This window comes from Protopterus annectens, chromosome 14.part0 (genome assembly GCF_019279795.1).
Source record: "Protopterus annectens isolate FY-2018-M chromosome 14.part0, PAN1.0, whole genome shotgun sequence".
NCBI lineage: Eukaryota > Metazoa > Chordata > Ceratodontiformes > Protopteridae > Protopterus > Protopterus annectens.
This window is the reverse complement of record NC_056748.1, coordinates 1,134,808,518-1,134,828,515: the sequence shown is the minus strand read 5'-3', so window position 1 is coordinate 1,134,828,515 and position 19,998 is coordinate 1,134,808,518. Positions and strand designations below refer to the sequence as shown.

The 19,998-nt window shown below is 41.4% G+C and overlaps 1 protein-coding gene across 5 annotated transcripts in view; it reads right to left on the bottom strand.

The window, feature by feature from the left end:
* The window catches only part of KIF20B (kinesin family member 20B), a 1,912,547-nt gene that overhangs the window by 1,135,971 nt on the left and 756,578 nt on the right, over positions 1–19,998 (bottom strand). For all 5 annotated transcript variants that reach the window (XM_044056921.1, XM_044056924.1, XM_044056926.1 and 2 more), the window contains exon 17: positions 15,904–15,956. In XM_044056921.1, the coding sequence (XP_043912856.1) occupies positions 15,904–15,956 (53 nt within the window). The remainder of the gene's footprint in view (positions 1–15,903; positions 15,957–19,998) is intronic.

Below are 19,998 nucleotides of genomic sequence, written 5' to 3'. Positions count from 1 at the left end.
GCTCTCATAGATAAGGTAGTGGATGTGTAAACCTTTTTGCCCCATCTCTCTAATGACCTCGCTTCCCTGGTGGAGGGCAAGGGATTTTTTGAGGTGGAGGCTGAAACTCCTTTAGGCCCCTGTGAAATAGTTTCCAAATCAGCAGTATGGGCCCTGAATAAATGGGAATGAGTTTCTGGGACCCTGTAATACCTGTCTGGCTTGGCTGGAGCAGGAGGAAGAGAATCAGGGGTAGCACTAGAGTCAGAATACAAATCATTCAGAACATCAAGTAAAGGTGGAATAGCTAAAGGCCTGTGCTGAAGCTTCTTAAGGAAAGTCCTAAGGCATTTCCTAGAATCAGAATATTCCTGACCTTGCCACTTGAAATGTTCCCTCATGGTGTGCAGAACTTCCCCAAAAGAAATATCCTCAGGAGGGGAGGCCGAAGGGATGGAATCTTCTGCATCCGAGTCCTCATAGGTCTGGAAGAGCTCTTCCTGGCTATCAGAGTGGACAGAGCCCTCAGAGTCTTCATCTGAAGGAGTAGGGTCATAGGGTTCAACCCGGGGCCTTTTATCAGGAGGAGGCTGGTATCCTCTCTCAGGATGGGCCTGTGAACCTCTAATCATGGAAATTAAATCAGCAGCCATGGACATAATTTGTGTCTCCGGAGTCGGCTGAGGTAAGGATTTAGAAGTAATATGCTTTGTTTTGCTGGCTGCCTTAGCCCTAGAGTAGGCCTTAATAGACATGGCCATAGGAGGCCTGGCAGCTCCACGTGCAGGAGTGACCTTATCTACAGCAATGGTCTTGGGCATTTCCTCGGTTTCGGTATCCGGAGGAAAATCTATAACTGGCGGAGTAATGTCTGGAATCGGAGTCGTCGGTAATGCGGTGTCTTCGGTTCGGAGCGGTGGAGAGACCTTCTCAGTGGGAACCGGAGCACTCGCGCTAGGTTTTGGAGTGGAGTCGGTGGTAGACGCGGGCCGTGGATGTCGGTCCCGGTCTTTACGCTTTTTAGGAGTTTGCGATGTCGGAAGATCCGACGGCATGGTGTAAGCAAATTTATCGCCGAAAAAATCTTCAGCGAACTCCGCCCTGCGCCTGAGAGTCTGCTTGTTGAAGCGAGCACAGGCTGCACAGGCCGAGGCGTCGTGGTCTGGGCCCAGGCAAGGGAGGCAGTAAGAGTGGAAATCCTTATGAGGTATTTGTTTACCACAAAAAAGACAATTGTTAACTTTTTCAGTAATTTCTGACATCGGCTGAGGCAAGAAAAGGTCCCCAACGGGGTACTTAGCTTTTTTGATGACTTTGGTATCGTAGAATACAGGAGCTGACCGACCGGCACTTGCGAACTGCTTCTGCTTCGGGCACCGCGCGGCAAGAAAAACTGGGAAAAATGGCGTCGGCTGATGCTTTTGTACTCCAGCCGCTATGACGTCGGAGAGAAATGCGACAGCCGACGTCGGACCCAGACTTTGGAATCCGGCCGACCGAGGGCTGCCTGAGGCAGGACAACCCACATGTTATGACTGCAGTTGCATTCTTGAAGGACATCAGTGAAATGGAAGGACATAGTACAGTTGTGTAGAATCACTTCACTCTATTGTAGGGAATACTACAACAGTGAAATGGAAGGACATAGTACAGTTGTGTAGAATATCTTCACTCCCCCTATTGTAAGGAATACTACAACAGTGAAATGGAAGGACATAGTACAGTTGTGTAGAATATCTTCACTCTCCCTATTGTAAGGAATACTGCAACAGTGAAATAGAAGAACATAGTACAGCTGTGTAGAATCACTTCACTCTGCCTATTGTAAGGAATACTGCAGCAGTGAAATGGAAGGACATAGTACAGTTGTGTAGAATCTCTTCAATGTCCCTATTGTAAGAAATACTACAACAGTGAAATGGAAGGACACAGAGCTGTGAAGCATCTATTTACTCTCCCTATTGTAAGGAATACTGTAACTGTGAAATGGAAGAACATAGTACAGTTGTGTAGAATCTCAACTCTCCCTATTGTAAGGAATACTACAACAGTGATACGGAAGGACACAGTACAGATGTGTAGAATATCTTCACTCCCCCTATTGTAAGGATACTACAACAGTGAAATGGAAGGACATAGTACAGTTGTGTAGAATCACTTCACTCCCCCTATTGTAGGGAATATTGCAAGAGTGAAATGGAAGGACATAGTACAGTTGTGTAGAATCACTTCACCCTATTGTAGGGAATACTACAACAGTGAAATGGAAGGACATAGTACAGTTGTGTAGAATCTCTTCACTCTGCCTATTGTAAGGAATACTACAACAGTGAAATGGAAGGACACAGAGCTGTGAAGCATCTATTTACTCTCCCAATTGTAAGGAATACTGTAACTGTGAAATGGAAGGACGTAGTACAGTTGTGTAGAATCTCTTCACTGTCCCTATTGTAAGGTATACAACAGTGAAATGGAAGAACATAGTACAGTTGTGTAGAATCTCAACTCTCCCTATTGTAAGGAATACTACAACAGTGATACGGAAGGACACAGTACAGTTGTGTAGAATCTCTTCACTCTCCCTATTGTAAGGAGTACTACAACAGTGAAATGGAAGGACATAGTACAGTTGTGTAGAATCTCTTCACTCCCCCTATTGTAAGGATACTACAATTGTGAAATGGAAGGACATAGTACAGTTATGTAGAATCTCTTCACTCTCCCTACTCTAATGATACTACAACAGTGAAATGGAAGGACATAGTACAGTTGTGTAGAATCTCTTCACTCCCCCTATTGTAAGGATACTACAATAGTGAAATGGAAGGACATAGTACAGTTATGTAGAATCTCTTCACTCTCCCTACTCTAATGATACTACAACAGTGAAATGGAAGGACATAGTACAGTTGTGTAGAATCACTTCACTCTATTGTAGGGAATACTACAACAGTGAAATGGAAGGACATAGTACAGTTGTGTAGAATCTCTTCACTCTGCCTATTGTAAGGAATACTACAACAGTGAAATGGAAGGACATAGTACAGTTATGCAGAATCTCTTCACACTCCCTATTGTAATGATACAACAGTGAAATGGAAGGACATAGTACAGTTGTGTAGAATCTCTTCACTCTCCCTAATGTAATGATACTACAACAGTGAAATGGAATGACATAGTACAGTTGTGTAGAATCTCTTCACTCTCCCTATTGTAATACAACAGTGAAATGGAAGGACATAGTACAGTTGTGTAGAATCTCTTCACTCTCCCTAATGTAATGATACTACAACAGTGAAATGGAATGACATAGTACAGTTGTGTAGAATATCTTCACTGTCCCTATTGTAATGACTACTGTTAACAGTGAAATGGAAGGACATAGTACAGTTGTGTAGAATCTCTTCACTCTCCCTGTTGTGATGAATACTACATCAGTGAAATGGAAGAAGACAGCACAGTTGGGTAGAATCTCTTCACTCTCCCTATAGTAAGGAGTACTACAACTGTGAAATGGAAGGACATAGCACAGTTGTGTAGAATCTCTTCACTCTCCCTATTGTAATGAATACTGCAACAGTGAAATGGAAGGACATAGTACAGTTGTGTAGAATCTCTTCACTCTCCCTGTTGTACTGAATACTGTAACAGTGAAATGGAAGAACTTAGTACAATTGTGTAGAATCTCTTCACTCTCCCTATTGTAAAGAATACTACAACAGTGAAATGATAGGACATAGTACAGTTGTGAAGAATCTCGTCACTATCCCTGTTGTAGGGAATATTGCAAGAGTGAAATGGAAGGACCTAGTAAAAGTTGTGTAGAATCGCTTCACTCTCCCTATTGTAAGGAATACTACAACAGTGAAATGGAAGGACCTCCCCTGCGGTTTTTCTTGTGGCCACAGTAAAAGCAACAGTGTGTTGTGTATCCTAATTTCTGAACCTGTAACCATCGGTCTAGGAGCCAACAAAAGCTTAAACAAAAAAGTCCCTTGGAAGTATGTGTCCCTGTAGAATGTGCTATATGATGAACTAGTGTCTTGGTTAATGTTGAGTGAATGATAATAGCCTTTATAGTGCTCCCTTGCTAGATGACACAAAGCAGATGCCAGCAGCCCCTGTTCTATCTCTACAGCTACCCTCAGCCTGTATACTGTTTCTGTGCTATTCTACCATTATAACTTTTCTCCTCCCCGGACCTTAAGTCCGAACCCTCTCTCAACTGCATTTCTGCCTATCCATTACTGACTGAAGTCTCCCACTTACTACACTGAATATACTACTATCTCAACTTTGTTTTTCTCCAGCTCCTCGCTGCGAGTATATCTTCTCTCCCCCTCCTTTTCTCTCACTGCGAGTATATCTTCTCTCCCCCTCCTTTTCTCTCACTGTCTAGTCCATCTCAGCCTTTCCTCTCTGACTTTCTGTAAGTATAGCTGTCTATGGAATTTGTGCTCTGTGTGGTCCTCCAAACCTCTCTGCTCTTATTTGTATGCTAACTATTCTCTCAGCAATACTATATACTCACCCTCTAACTTGCCCTCTACTCTTCTGATAGATTCCAGGCAGACCTGTCTTCTACCTTCCTTTAGCTCTTCCCGCTCTGTTCGCCCTGCGGGCTCACTCCGCTCCCTACCCCCAATTCCCAACCACCCCAGGGGTCCTAAACTTATACTTCCTTAACCACACCCTCTCTCCCAACCATCCAATCTAATACTTCAATTTAATTTAACCACACCCCACCTACTTTACCTTTCCCTTACCTCCAACATCCAGTACCTCCCCCTAAATCTCTCAAGGCTATTCACTACCTATCACTTGCTTTGTCACTACGAACTTTACAAAACCCACACGTTCCTTTATATTTCTCACTAAGTCTCCTACTATAGCTGTATAAGTAACACTTTAAAATATGTCTTCAACAACTAAACCTATCCTAACCAAAAGTTTAATACTACTCACTCTCTTATCCACTCTCACCTCTACCTATCTCTTCACCTCCATTAATAAAGTTAATCATGACTACTTCAACTACTCTCCTAAACAAACAGCTATTCACAACTACACCTTTACCCATTTTCAAATAAACACCACATCCACACCCTGCTACCCAAGTATCATCGGCTTACTCATAATAAATTCAATAACACTACTGTAAAAAAACAAAAAATCCTAACCAACATCCTCAACTATCCATTTTCTGTCCTAAAAACTCCTACCTTAAAAGATGGTGACATCCACCCTAACCCAGGCCCAACAAACATCCCAACTTTTACAACTCCTTCTACCAGTTCCTCCACCCTAACTACCAAAACCGGTCTCTCAAGTTCTTTACTTTTAGGTCATCTTAATATCCGCAGTATAAATAATAAAACTGCCCATCTCCATGCCCTCCTTGATACTCATTCCTTTCATATCCTCTGCTTCACAGAAACCTGGCTAAAACCTGTCACTAAAGATAATGAAATAATCCCCCCAGGTTATAACAAAGACTAGACCGCACAAAACGTAGGGGTGGGGGGAGTAGCACTACTGTATAAATCCACCCTACAGATCTCCTCCATATCTTATAAACCACCTCAGGATAGTAAGGCTGAAGTTCTTATCTCCCAACTTCAACTAAATGCTTCCAAAGCCCTATATATTATCTGCATCTACCTACCCCCTGGTAATACCACTGCAACAGAAGAAATTCTAAGCTGGGTATCAACTTCTTACCCACAAAAAAAACATTATACTTGGTGATTTTAATACTGATTAGAAATGTGTTAACACAGAAAATCCCTCATTAATCTTAATGGCTTTAGTCAAACTATTACCACCACCACTAGACTTAACAAACCCAACAACAAAGAGTATCTTAGACTGGATACTCAATAAGCAGCAACAAAGTTACATGTAGGTACTCTACCAGATGACTTAAGTGATCACATGTTAACTTACATTATAAGACAAAAGAATGCCATCTCTAACACCCCTACTTACAAGATCTCTCAAAACAAACATTTTAACCATGTGTTATTCCAAAATGAACTTAATGCCTGTAACTGGTACCCACTAAAAACTCTCCCTCTTGAGCAGGCAGTTAAATATTTCAACTCTAAATTCTTAGCTATCCTTGATATGCATGCTCCTAAACGTTCTATCAGAATGAAGTCCAAACCTGCCCCCTGGCTTTCAAAATAAACACGCCAACTCATATTCCTTAGGAATAAATCGTGGACCAAGTGGAGAGCATCCAAAAATATCTCAGAGCGACAAACATTTAAACAGCTAAGGAATACTACTAAAAAGCTATATGGACTGACAAAAAAAAACTATTTTAAGCTTCAGCAAACACACCATAACAATCCACAAAAATTCTGGTCTAACATTATTAGACTCCTTCACCCAGGGCACTCCAGTACACCACCCCCTCTAGAGGCAGATAAAAATACCTCCCTTCAAACTGCCAATGCCTTCAATACCTTCTTCACCGACACCATAAAATCTCTTGCCTGTCAACTGTTCACAAACAACTCTAATCTCCAATCATCTCTACCTAATACTCTCCTAACTTTCCAAATTAAACCCATCGCTACCTCGTAAATCCAAAAACTTTACATAAACTTAAGCCATGTACCCCCTCTGCAGACCAAATACCATCTGCATATCTACAAAAAGTAGCCAAAGCAGTTGCTTATCCTGTATCCATCCTTATAAACAGAACCATAAATGAAGAAACAATCCCAGACATCTGGAAAATCTCCCACATCATTCCTCTACATAAAGGTGGAAACTCCAATGAGTATTCCAACTACAGGCCTATAGCTCTCTTATCACCCTTAGCAAAAGTTATGGAAAAATGTATTCACCATCAACTAATTAACCACCTAACCCAACATAATATACTAGCTAAGTGCCAGCATGGATTCAGGCCATTTAATAGTACCTCCACAGCCCTCCTATCTTTCACTGACTATCAATAAAAACCGTAACAATCTCTTCCTCTTATCTGCACTCTTTATTGATCTGTCAAAAGCCTTTGACATGGTCAACCACCCCCTACTCCTAAAAACTCTTGAATCCCTTGCTCTTGACACTAAGGCCATTCACTGGTTTAAGTTCTACCTTAACAAGAGGCAACAAGCTGTCCTTTGGGAGAATCAACTATCTTCCCACCTGCCAGTCTCCCTTGGAGTCCCTCAGGGCTCCATTCTCGGTCCACTTCTATTCTTAGTATTCATCAACAACCTTTTCTTAGCAATCCCGCAAGCTACCTGTATACAATATGCAGAGGATTCCACACTCATATGCTCTGCCAACTCCACATCTAAACTTCAATCCCCAACTCAGACAGTATTCAACTCAATTGAGGCTTGGTTCCTAAAAGTTGCCTCCTTTTGAATGCCAAAAAACAAGCTCTTACTCTTCACACCTAACAGTAAGTACCCCCTAATCAATTTCTCAATCAAATCAAATAATGGTACCATCATAACCCCAGACTGTACCACCAATTAGGAGTCTTAATTGGCAATAACCTTTTATTTGACAATCATATAAATAACATTATAAAAACCATAAATAGAAAATGGGGCTCCCTATATAGAATAAAACACTTCTTAACACCAACAGCCAGAACTACAATTGCCCACTCCCATCTAATCTCCACTCTTTTCCATGCTTCCCCTATATATACTAACCTAAAGAAAAAGAATCTCACTAAACCAACTAATTCCTATAATATTACCAGGTTTGCCACTGGGAACTCATTTAGAACGCAACACTGTCTGAACCTAAAGCAGCTTGACTACTTGAACTAAAAAACTTAGATACTTTCCCAACTTACTATTGTTCATAGGATATTCTATCAACCTAACACACCGATACTCTCCGACCTTATTACCCCCTATGCTAACCTCAATTCCTTATGCTCTTCTACTAAACTACTGGCTAGAAGTATTAAGTCTAATAACTTAGCAGGCGACTCCTTGTTTTCTAATACAGCTGGAACATGTTGCCATCAGATCTAACTGCACTTCCTTCCTTCCCACTCTAAGAAAGGCTGAAGCAACATCTTAAAATACACTTGTTATGCCCTTGCTGTCACCCTGACTAAATGTCTGCATTCTCTGTCATTTCTGTCTACCCTGTCTCCCCTCATTTTTTTTTTTTTTTTTTTTTTTACACTACCTACCCCTGGGTAGCAGAAACTGTTTTAAATTATCGTTGTAAATATGATATGAAATAACTGTTAACATACCGTAAACAACCTCATATTTAATTGTAAGAGTACCTAATTTCCATTTCATTGTAAGAGTACCTAATTTCCTTTTCAAAGTTTTTTTTTATATATTTCTGTAAATTTCTTTTTTTTCGAATATGGTGTTTATGTATATAGTATGACCTTATAACTACTGTTCTCTCATTTATTTTTTGTCTTACATTTCTTACATTTTTACTTTTTTCTCTTACAAGTGTGCATTATAATTTTTTTTAAATTGTTACTGTGGAGCTTTTCTCCCCGGGCCTCTGCTGAACATGGAAATATATCCAGTTGGACTAGCCCGATTAACAAATGTAAAATAAAATAAAATAAAAATAGTACAGTTGTGTAGAATCTCTTCACTCTCCCCATTCTAAGAAATACTGCAACAGTGAAATGGAAGAAGATAGTGCAGTTGTGTAGAATATCTTCACTCTCCCTATAATAAGGAATACTACAACAGTGAAATGGAGGGATATAGTACAGTTGTGTAGAATCTCTTCACTCTCCCTATTATACTACAACAGTGAAATGGAAGGACATAGTACAGTTGTGTAGAATACCTTCACTGTCCATATTGTAAGGAATACTACAACAGTGAAATGGAAGGACATAGTACAGTTGTGTAGAATCTCTTCACTCTCCCTATTGTAAGGAATACTGTAACAGTGAAATGGAAGGACATAGTACAGTTGTGTAGAATCTCTTCACTCTCCCTATTGTAATGATACAACAGTGAAATGGAGGGACATAGTACAGTTGTGTAGAATCTCTTCACTCTCCCTATTGTAATGATACAACAGTGAAATGGAAGGACATAGTACAGTTGTGTAGAATCTCTTCACTCTATTGTAGGGAATACTACAACAGTGAAATGGAAGGACATAGTACAGTTGTGTAGAATCACTTCACTGTCCCTATTGTAAGAAATACTACAACAGTGAAATGGAAGGACATAGTACAGTTGTGTAGAATCTCTTCACTCTATTGTAGGGAATACTACAACAGTGAAATGGAAGGACATAGTGCAGTTGTGTAGAATCTCTTCACTCCCCCTATTGTAAGGAATACTACAACAGTGAAATGGAAGAACATAGTACATTTGTGTAGAATCTCTTCACTCTCCCTGTTGTAAGAAATACTACAGCAGGAAATGGAATGACATAGTACAGTTATGTAAAATCTCTTCACTCTCCCTACTGTAATGAATTCTGCAACAGTGAAATGGGAGGACATAGTAGAGTTGTGCAAAATCTTACCGTAACAGTATAGGTCCTCTTCTTCACTGTTGCAGTATTCACTCTCTCCTTCTTCCACCATGGTTCATTTATCTGCTGGATGTACAAGTTACCTCTCTACTCAGACTGGCATTATTACTGGCGTTCAGTTCTGACGATAGGACATCTGGACGTTACTTTTATGCCCTACACTATCTATGCGAGGAGCATGTGTGCGACATACGGCATACCTTAAAGCAACCTAAAGGCTTTGATATACTGGCCGGATGTCAGGCTGCCCTTCGCAAGGGATCCCGACTATAAAGAATACAGGAACAGAATAGTAGATCAGCTCAAACGGTCTGCATGGATATTGAATTTCCCCAGAATGTGTGATGCGATTAGAAAGCGACAAGAAGACATCCCTCATTACCACACCACACGTTCATGGCCGCTTGACACAAAGGATAAGATGTGGTTTCCTCCCTGTTTGTTGATGTACCAAACAACTACCATGGTGTTTGTCTGAATAGATATCAACATCCAAAGGGAGAAAGTCATGAAAAGCTTGCAACACTGGCATAATTGCTCTCATATCATATATACTGATGTGAAGGCTGGCATCTGTTTGAGAGCATGTGCCTTGGACCACCTCTCCCAGATAATGCCCTCCCCCACCTCTGCTCGGAACGGTCAGTGGTGACTATGCCTGGGGGGGGGGGGGGGTGAAAGGACGTCCCTGTAGGCCATATGGAGATTCTATATCCACCACTGTATGTGGGCTCTGCAAATGTTCATTAGAATCACTAGAAAAGACATGGGTTATTTCCAGACTGACTACTGAACTGCCAGTGGCACTAATGTGATGGAGGCTGCCATGCAGCCTAGAAGGAGAAGAATTAGTCTGGCTGGTGGCTTAAGACTTCTTGGGCTTGCATGTGAAGGTATGCAATTCTTGTATGAGGGACTTTTGCTATCTGATGTCTTGAGATCAACTTTTTTTTTTTTTTTTAGTTTTGCTGTAATCCTCAAATTAATGCACGTTTAGAGCAAGCAGTCTCTGCCTTCAATTAATAGATTACTGGAAGGGGTGGTGATGAATTGATCATCCAGATATGGGAATACCCAAGAATCCTACACTTGTAGATGAACTGCCACTACGGCCATGCACTTGAACACCCAGAGGGCTGTGGTGAGACCAAAAGGCAGAGCTCTGAACTTGAAATGACTAGCTCCCAGCGGGAAGCAAAGGTACTTCCTTGCACCATCTGTCCATTTTTATGTGGTAGTATGCATCCTGAAGAATTATCAGGCGCACCTGGTCACTCATCAGTAAGGAAAGAAATAACTGAACATGACCATCCAAACTTTTGTTTACTTCACAAACTTATTTAATCAGATCAAGTCCAAAATTGGCCTTGTGTCCCACTTTTTCTTTGGCACTAAAATGAATCCTGAATAAATTTCAGATCCTCTCTGGTCTAGCGGGACCTCTTGGATGAATGATTCTCAGACGTTTCTGGTTCCTTAGTGTGAGACATTGTGAACTCTCTTTGGGCACAGAGGAGAGATGTGAAATGGAACAACAGCCTTTGGTTATGATCCTCTTCACCCATCTGTCTTGAGTAATGGGTGTCCAGGTTGCTGGGTGCAGGGATAAGCACCCCCCCAAGACTGTGCAGAGTGTGACATTCAGGAAAATGCTCAGGAGTGCTGGAAAGGCTTTGCAGGGAAAGGACCCACTGAAACCTTGGTTTTGTAGGCTATCAATGTCCCTTGGGTGACGTCCATTTTAAGAGTTTCACCCTCTGCCTCAGCTAGCATTTTCTCCAAATGTAACAAAAGAAAGGTCCTGGGACTTATAAAACCAAATTCTCTTTCCTCCCTTCTGATTTCTGCAGAAGGTCCTTTTAGGATTAGAGAATTTGATCCATATGGTAGATTAGAGATTTGTCATCCTTCTGACTTCTTGTGTGTCTAACCTTGGGATCACAAAAAGTTGATCCATCATATGGAGAATTAGATGGACATCTCGAAATGTTATACAAAATTTCAAAGGTGCAGCCAGGCATACCTTATTCTGGAAAGATCTGTGATGGCAACTCTAAAAGCAGCCACTGTTGCATTACAGCTAAGGCGCATAGAGGCGCTGGATAATACCGAAGATGACCAACTGTCAATCAATGGCTTTTCTTGGATCAACAGGCAAGGTCCCTGGAAGAGACTTGGTCATTTCCTTTGTCATATCCCTCTGGAAATGAGTAACATGAGCCAAATAATTTAGCATTCTCAATGAAAAACTACATATGGGGTTGTATACACTTCCCAAATCTGTCCAACAAATGTGATTCCCTATTTGGTGGAAGGACAGAGAAACTTTCTTCTTGGTGGCTGCTGCCACTACCATAGAATCTACCACAAGACCCTTACTTCAATGGGGGGTGTTCTCTGGGAGTAACCAAAAACTTGTTGGGCTACTTGGGAATAGTGCCAATTTTGTCCAGTTCCTTCCATGCCTCGGAGAAGATCAGGTCTGCCATTTAATTTCTACCGAAATAGATGGGCCAGATCAAAAGTCACAAGAAAAACTGACTCCTGCAGACAAGGCACTTGCAAAGACCAAAACCCTTTTTGCCTGAGAGATTACAGAATCTCTTTAAGAAAGACATCTTCAAGGGGGGAATATGGAAGAATCTTCTCCCTCATCAAAATCAGTGTCTATGGTAGGGGATTCTTAAGGGGAATCCAAGTGCCTCTTTTCTTACATTTGTGTTTCCTGTATACTTCTTCTAGGAGTTGTTCAGGAAAGGACTCAAACTGACAGTCTTTCTTGGAAGAATGGACTCAAGGCTCCCTGAAACGGTCTGTCCTGATGTGACAAGGAGAGTAGGCTGTGGACCCTGGGAAATCTTATGGAAGAGAGATGGCTCCAGTTCCAAAAGGGTAAACCTCTCTCTCTCTTGGCAGAGTGTGTACTCTCTCGAAAATGTGGAATCCAAAGCTCGACTCAAATCTATGGAGCCTCGAGATTGGAGCAACTCCTGAAAGTGGCTGAATCCCAGATGTCATTCAGCTGGGATCAGAGGCTGATACCAGAGCCAAACTGTCAAGCACCTATGCTCCTGCAGGGAGCAAAGTATCTGAAGATGACACAGGATCCAATCCTGCCATGTTGGAGTCAGCAACAACTGTTCAACTGAGAGACTGAAACAGGGTGAAAAGTCATCTTCAAAGAACTCACATTAGTCGAAGTATGGAGCTTTGGCTCCAATGCAGATCTGCCATGGGCAAGAGCCCAGTCAGAGAAGGAACCATTAAAGAATGAGGGGGAAGTGGTTCTAGAGGATCAGACAGTGGCTGCAGCCCAGAGAACTTCCAAATGGATTTGGGTAGGAAGGCATCGCCTCATAATCCCGTCCACATCAGCTACAGTGAGGCTCTGAGAATATCTAGCCAAACTCAGAGATTAAGGAGAGGAAATGTGGCCTGGAGAGGTACTGGCTCTGTCCTTCAAAACTGGAGATGAGCGTCTAAGGGAAATAGGATCCGGAGAAAATCTAGGTGGTGGATGGGATCCAATAGCTGTTGGATCTAGAAAGAGCACAGACTCCGAAGACCTAGAACTCTTCGGCGCAGCCAATGACTATGGCAGATCCAGAGATCTTTGCTGATTCTGATCTTTTTTTTTTTCCAAGCCCCTTTGCTTCTCTTTGGGTTTATCAGACCCTTTTTTTCAAGGAGGTGGAGAAGCAGCAGCAGGAGAATTTCCTGATCCAGAAGGGATTATCTTCTCCTGAGATAGGCTGAAGGAGACCCTTTAGAATAAGTTTTGTCTTTTCATAGTTACTTGTTGACCAAAGGCCTCAAAGAGACTGCAGGACACGTCTAGCTGTGAAGGTCCTAAGCAATACACACGTGTCCGAATTTGGTAGCTTGTGAGAAGAAAGCATGCATTTTTTGAATCTGCACAGCTCATCTTCCATTCTCATGGAGGAGATAAAGAGTAAACTGATGTCATTAAAAAGAGGTACCCTTAAGGAGGAATACACACAAAAGTGGAAAATAATGTTTTTTGTTAAATTAAGCCACAGAAAGGAGAGAGAAATACAGAAGGGATCAAAAGGATAGGGAACAAGTGAAGGACTACAAAGATTACCAAAAAGTTATCCACAAAGAAAGGTACTTATCTTTGAAATGACTTTTTTCTGATGCACATTCCTAAGCACCAAGATCTGCCAAACACTTATGGTAGCAAATGAGATCTGAGCTAGTTTGTTCTCTAAACAGGGATTATGGGTGGAGAAAGCAGCCTGAACACTGGATCTAAATCATAAAGGTGGCCGAATACAAATCTTAGGTCAGATCAGGTACCCATACACTGAGGAATGCATGGAAAACACATCAGATCACAGTATAAAATGTTAGTGATAATCCCCTGCTACTGAAATGAGAGAGTAAATGAAGGTAACAAAAACCAAAATTAGCCAAAGTAAAGACCAGAGCATGTTTATTACAAATATGTAAAAATTTGAAGCTTCTGTAATCCATTTAGGTGATGATTTTGGGGCCAATTATATCCTATCAGGGAACGTCAACTTGCTGTTCATACACATTTCACCAAACTCCTCCTAACAAGAAATGTAATAGTTCTTTTTCACCAAACTCCTCCAAACAAGAAATGTAATAGTTCTTTTTCACCAAACTCCTCCAAACAAAAAATGTAATAGTTCTTTTTCACCAAACTCCTCCAAACAAGAAATGTAATAGTTCTTCCTGAGAAATAGAATTCTTTTCCCTGAACTACCTGGTGGAACACATTTAAAGTTAACATCATAATGAAAGTATGTTTGGGAGAAGGCAAATACAAACCAGTACAGGGTATGAGAGTCCAAAGAAAAACATTAAGACATTAAAAAAATATATGGATTAGCTCACAAAAATGCTAGGCAAATGAAGGGTTTTGACCACCCTCGATTTGAGATACTGGGAAATTCCCCTCATTCCTGAAGCCAAAGTGAAGCTAGCATTCTCCACCCTTAAGGTCTTTTTTCATGACTTTGTCTTACTCCTTGGATATCAAAGATCTCCTCCTGCATTTCACAGCCTGACAGACAAAAGTTATGAACTCTCATATCAGGTACTCAGCTGTGTGCCTTAATGACATATTAATTTCCTCAGACAACAAGGAGTCAGTCGTATTTAGTCATAAAATGAGCTGTAATGGGTTTGGAGCTAAGTCTTGTTCTCCCACTTCATTATGGTTGAAGTAGCAAGACTTCAACTAATTAGAGTCCAAAGTTCACCAAAAACAAATCAAATATTTAAATTGCAATGGGGTGTGTGTGTAAAATTATAAATATATACCATATGCGAATGTTTATATCTACACACACTTACATTTACAGTCTGCGTACTTTAGTCAAGTAACCCATATGCTGGCCCAAGAAACGACTGCAAAAGGTCAACGAACAAAATGTCAACACATTGCCACACATTTCCATAGAAAATAACCTTGGGGCATGCAACTTTCAAACATCTTTTTTTGCAGGAAGGCAAGCCAAATCTGGTCTAATTATACATTCTAGCTCAGCAATCTCATAATCCCCAGGCAATATTCCTCTAGCCACGGATTGTTGATCATCTGCATATCTCAACCGAATAAGGTCAACGAAACAAATCAACAAACCTGCATTTAGACCAAATGCAGGGTACCCATATTTGTAACACTTAAACCAATTCCTCTTCTCTCCTCTCTAAAAGTACTGTTGATAACTAGAGAAAGAGACAAGCCAGTAAAGTTCAGGTTGTTCAGTCATGAATGGCGTTTGTAATTGTTAAAATATTTCCCACTAGAACCCAAATACTGCCCACCTAACCATCTCCAAAACCATCAAATCCTGCAGTGTATAAATGCAAGACGCAGAACTACATTGTATAACAGAACTTCATTTATTCAAAAAAAATGACAATACAACTCCAGTAAATTGTGCATCTCATTCCATTCATTATGTCTGCATTCATGAAGGAATGAATGAGCAGCTTTCAACAGCATACATTTCTGCGCCAACATTGAGTGTTGGCTACATTGTTTCACCAAATTAACTGCAGAGCATTGAATGCAGCTACAACAGCAGAGTACCAATTACAAAAAGCCAGCAAATACGCAAGAATGGCAGTTGCTGACTTTTTATGAATGTAAAAACAGTATGCTTTACTTATTTTATCAATTCGCAAACAATGAATGAAATAACACATTTTTATTGAAATGACATGCTCTCTGTTGTCCATGAACAGAACAGTTTAGCAGTTTCCAAGCAATCCTGAATAGTGCTTGTTGTGCACCCCAGAATTACTACATCATGACAAAATTCAAGACAGACGAAACCTAAGCTTACAATCAAAACATTTTCCTATTTACACAGCTTAACAAGCCTATTTCATTAAAAATGTCAAACTCACCAGATTAGCTTCTTGTAGTTCTTTGTTGGTGTTTGTCTTGAATACTTCCAGCTCTGTAAAACATTTCATGTATGAGTAACAAATATTCTTAAACAATACATTTAAGTTCATATTCTGCAAAAGAATTACAACTCTCACAGTAAAAAAAAAAAAAAAAAAAAAAAAAAAAGTTAATTAAGTGCTTAACACAACACACTCTTATAAAGCACTTTTCAAAGTGAGAAAAGTACAGTTTTGTACCTACCATAAATGTAGATGTTCGAAGATCCACATTGCTGCAGTCCTTACTTATGGGTAGTCCGCTGTCCTCGGTCAGCCCGAATACCAAAGTATTAGGCTGACGTCGGTCATGGGCGCCTAGATCTGACATCAGAGCGTCAGGGTATAAAGGCGCATGACCGGCGTCATATCCTCAGTCTTTTCTTGCCCCAGATGTCAGAAGGCCAAACCAGAAAGGCCACAGCCAAAAACAGAATACCTCCCAAAAACATGCCCAACAACAACCATCACCTAAAGCATAGCACCAAGTCAAACTACAGAGGGGAAGGAGGGAGGGTAAATTGGACTGCAGCAATGTGGATCTTCGAACATCTACATTTATGGTAGGTACAAAACTGTACTATGTTCTTCATCTCACATTGCTGCAGTCCTTACTTATGGGTAGAATCCCAAAGCAACGGGAAAGGGAGGATGGAAAAATCATAAAGCATTAGGGGCCGCTAAAATGCCCTGTAAAATTGCAGTGGCAAATCCAGCCCTAGACTTAGAATAAAGAGGAAGGTGGTAATGTTTAGAAAAGGTATGCACTGAACTCCAAGTAGCTGCCTCCAAAATGTCTTTGTAGCTACCCCTTATAAAGGCCGTAGAAGTAGCAGTAGCCCTAGTGGAATGAGGCCTGATTCCAGCAGGAATCTCCTTACCATGATGGGAATAACAGAAAGAAATACAAAACCCAATCCATTTAGAAATAGTTTGTTTTGAAACAGGTTTACCCTGTGAACCCAAAGCAAAAGAAACAAACAATTGCTGAGACTGTCTGAACTCCTTGGTTCTGCTCAAATAATAACGCAACTGCCTGTGAATATCCAAAGTATGCAAAATTTTCTCCCCTTTATTTTGGGGTTTGCATAAAAAGTAGGCAAATGAATAGTTTGATTCAAGGCCACACTAGAAACCACTTTAGGCATAAAGGAAGGATTAGTACAAAGATACCCTATCCTTATGAAAAATCAGGAAAGGCTCCACTGCCATGAGGGCCTGTAATTCAGAAACCCTTCTTGCAGAGGTAATGGCCAACAAAAAAGCAGTTTTCCATGATAAATACTTTAACTCGGCAGTAGCTGCAGGCTCAAAAGGTTGTAGAGTAAGTTTTTCCAACACAAAATTGAGATCCCAAGCAGGAGTAGGAGCTCTACGTGGGGTCTTATATTCTTTGCCCTCTAAGAAATTGCTTAAACCAAGGATGAGAGAATAAAGGAGGGTCACAATCATAGTGAGCAGAAATGGCTGCAGCATGGACCTTTATTGAGGAGAAAGACAAACCCTTGTCCAATAACTCAGTAAGATATTGAAGAGCAACACTTAAATCAGGTTTGGAGACATCAAAGTCCTTTCCTTTGCTCCAAATAAAAAATCTCCTCCATTTATCAGCGTAAACTTTCCTGGTACTAGGCCTCCTGGCCTCCAAAATAACATTCAAAACTTGTTGTGGAAGCTGAGACCCTCCAGAGTCTAAAACAGAATATGCCTGGCTGTTAGATGCAGAGACTGAATCTTGACATTGAGGAAGTGACTGTCCTCTTGTGACAAAAGGTGCGGAATCAAAGGCAGAGGCCATGGAGGTTCTCGTACTAAACTCCTTAGTAGTGGGTACCAGTGTTGTCGAGGTCAATCCGGTGCTATCAAAATCATGGTTGGCTTGTCTTGTCTGGCCTTCAAAAGTACCTTGGGAAGAAGAGGCAGAGGTGGAAAGGCATATACATGCAGATTGTTCCAACTGAAAGATAGAGCGTCCACCTTCCAAGCTGTGTGATGAAACATTTTTGTGCAAAACTTTGGCAACTGGTAATTTAGTGGAGAAGCGAACAGATCTATGTCTGGAGTTCCCCATAACACTGTCAACTGTTGAAATACATGAGGATCCAATTTCCACTCATGAGGATCCACTATTTGTCTGCTCAATACATCTGCTAAGGAGTTCTGTGCTCCTGGTAGAAACCTTGCCTGAAGATTGAGGTGTAGATTGAGAGCAGTTTCCCACAGAATCATCGCTTGCCTGCAAAGAGGGTAAGAATGGGTTCCCCTGCTTGTTGATGTACCACATGACAGTAGTGTTGTCTGTTTGAATCAACACCTGCCCTGGACGAAGTAAATCTTTGAAAGCCATCAATGCAAACTGGACTGCTAACATTTCCTTCAAGTTGATATGCAAATGTTGGAGTTTGACAGGCCACGTGTTTTGCACCCATTTTCCATTGAGGTGTGCTCCCCAAGCCTTGTCCGAGGCATCTGTCGTTAGAATCTGACTCGCCTCTGGCCGGGTCACAGAGAGTCCCTTGTTTAGGTGACATTCCTGAGCCCACCACAAAAACTCCTTCTGAATGCAAGGTATTATCTGAATGACAGTGTCTAGATCTTGGCAGTGCTGTGTCCACACATTTTTGAGATACCATTGAAGCTTCCTCATATGCAATTTGGCATTGGGAAGCACCAGAATACAAGATGCCATGAACCCCAAGGCTTGAAGGACTGTCCTTGCAGTCAGCCTGGACCGTAGAGACATTTGCTGGAAATAAAGAGAAAGGCTTCTTTGTTTGTCTGGGGTCAAAAAAGCCATCTGGGAAGCTGTATTCAGTCTCACACCCAGAAAGCACATGTCCTGAGAGGGTACTAGACTGGACTTTGTTTCGTTCACAGAATACTCTAGGCATCTTAACACTGCCATCACATACTGTAGATGATGAAGAAGTTCGTCCTTTTCTTGTGCAATAATCAGACAGTCGTCCAAATAAGGATAAATCTGTATTCCTCTTAGTCTGAAAAATGCTATCACTGGAGCCAGAACCTTTGTGAACACTCTGGGCGCAGTAGATCAGCCAAAGGGCAATGCAGAGAACTGATAATGTAAATTTCCAGCCCGAAAACGCAGGTACCTCCTGCAACTGGGCCTGATAGGAACATGAAGGTAAGCCTCTTTGAGATCCAGAGTAACCATCCAGTGATCTTTTCCCAAGAGAGGTAAAAGCTGTTGTAAAGTCAGCATCTTGAACTTTGGAATGTCCAGGTAAGTGCTGAGGATAGATAAATCCAAAATTGGTCTCCACGTGTTTCCTTTCTTTGGAACAAGAAACAGGCGAGAATAAAATCCTAGGCCCACTTCTGACAGAGGAACTGGCTGTATAGCTCCTATTTGAAGAAGTAAAGAAATTTGTCTGTGAGCCTCTATCCTTTGCCGAGGAGGGACGTCTGGCATGCCTTTGAAAGGAGGCATGGTATGGAAATAGAACTTGTAACCTCGGTTTATAATGTCCAATACCCATTTGTCCTGGGTGACTAAATGCCAATTTTGCTTGAAAAGAGCCAACTTTCCTCCCAAAGGAGCGGCCAGGCAAGAGGAATCTGGCAGCTGAAAATGCAGGTCATTGGGCCTGTTTACGAAAGGACTGGCCCCTGCCCTCACCAGCAGATTGAGCAGGCGAACTCCATTGTCTCAGCCTGAAGGTACTCTGAGCTCTGCCCCTACCACGCCTAGATCTACCCCTAGACTGAGAATCAGAAGAAGGGTACGTCCACCCCTTAGTAGGCCAATTTCTACTAAACTTTGGAGGTTGTACCTGCAAAAAATCTTTAACAGTCTGCATAGACTTAGCCTTGTCTTCCATTTTCTTTAAGACTGACTCCACAGGAGGACCAAACAAAACTTCAGACTGCAAAGGGGCATCCAGAATTCTAGACTTAACATGCTCAGACAAATTCTGATCCTTCAGCCAGGCGTGCCTACGAATAACTGAACCAGTGGCCGCCACCATAGAAGAAGCCTGTACAGCATCAAAACCACATTGCAAAGAGTGCTTACCCACCTGTTCAGAAACATGC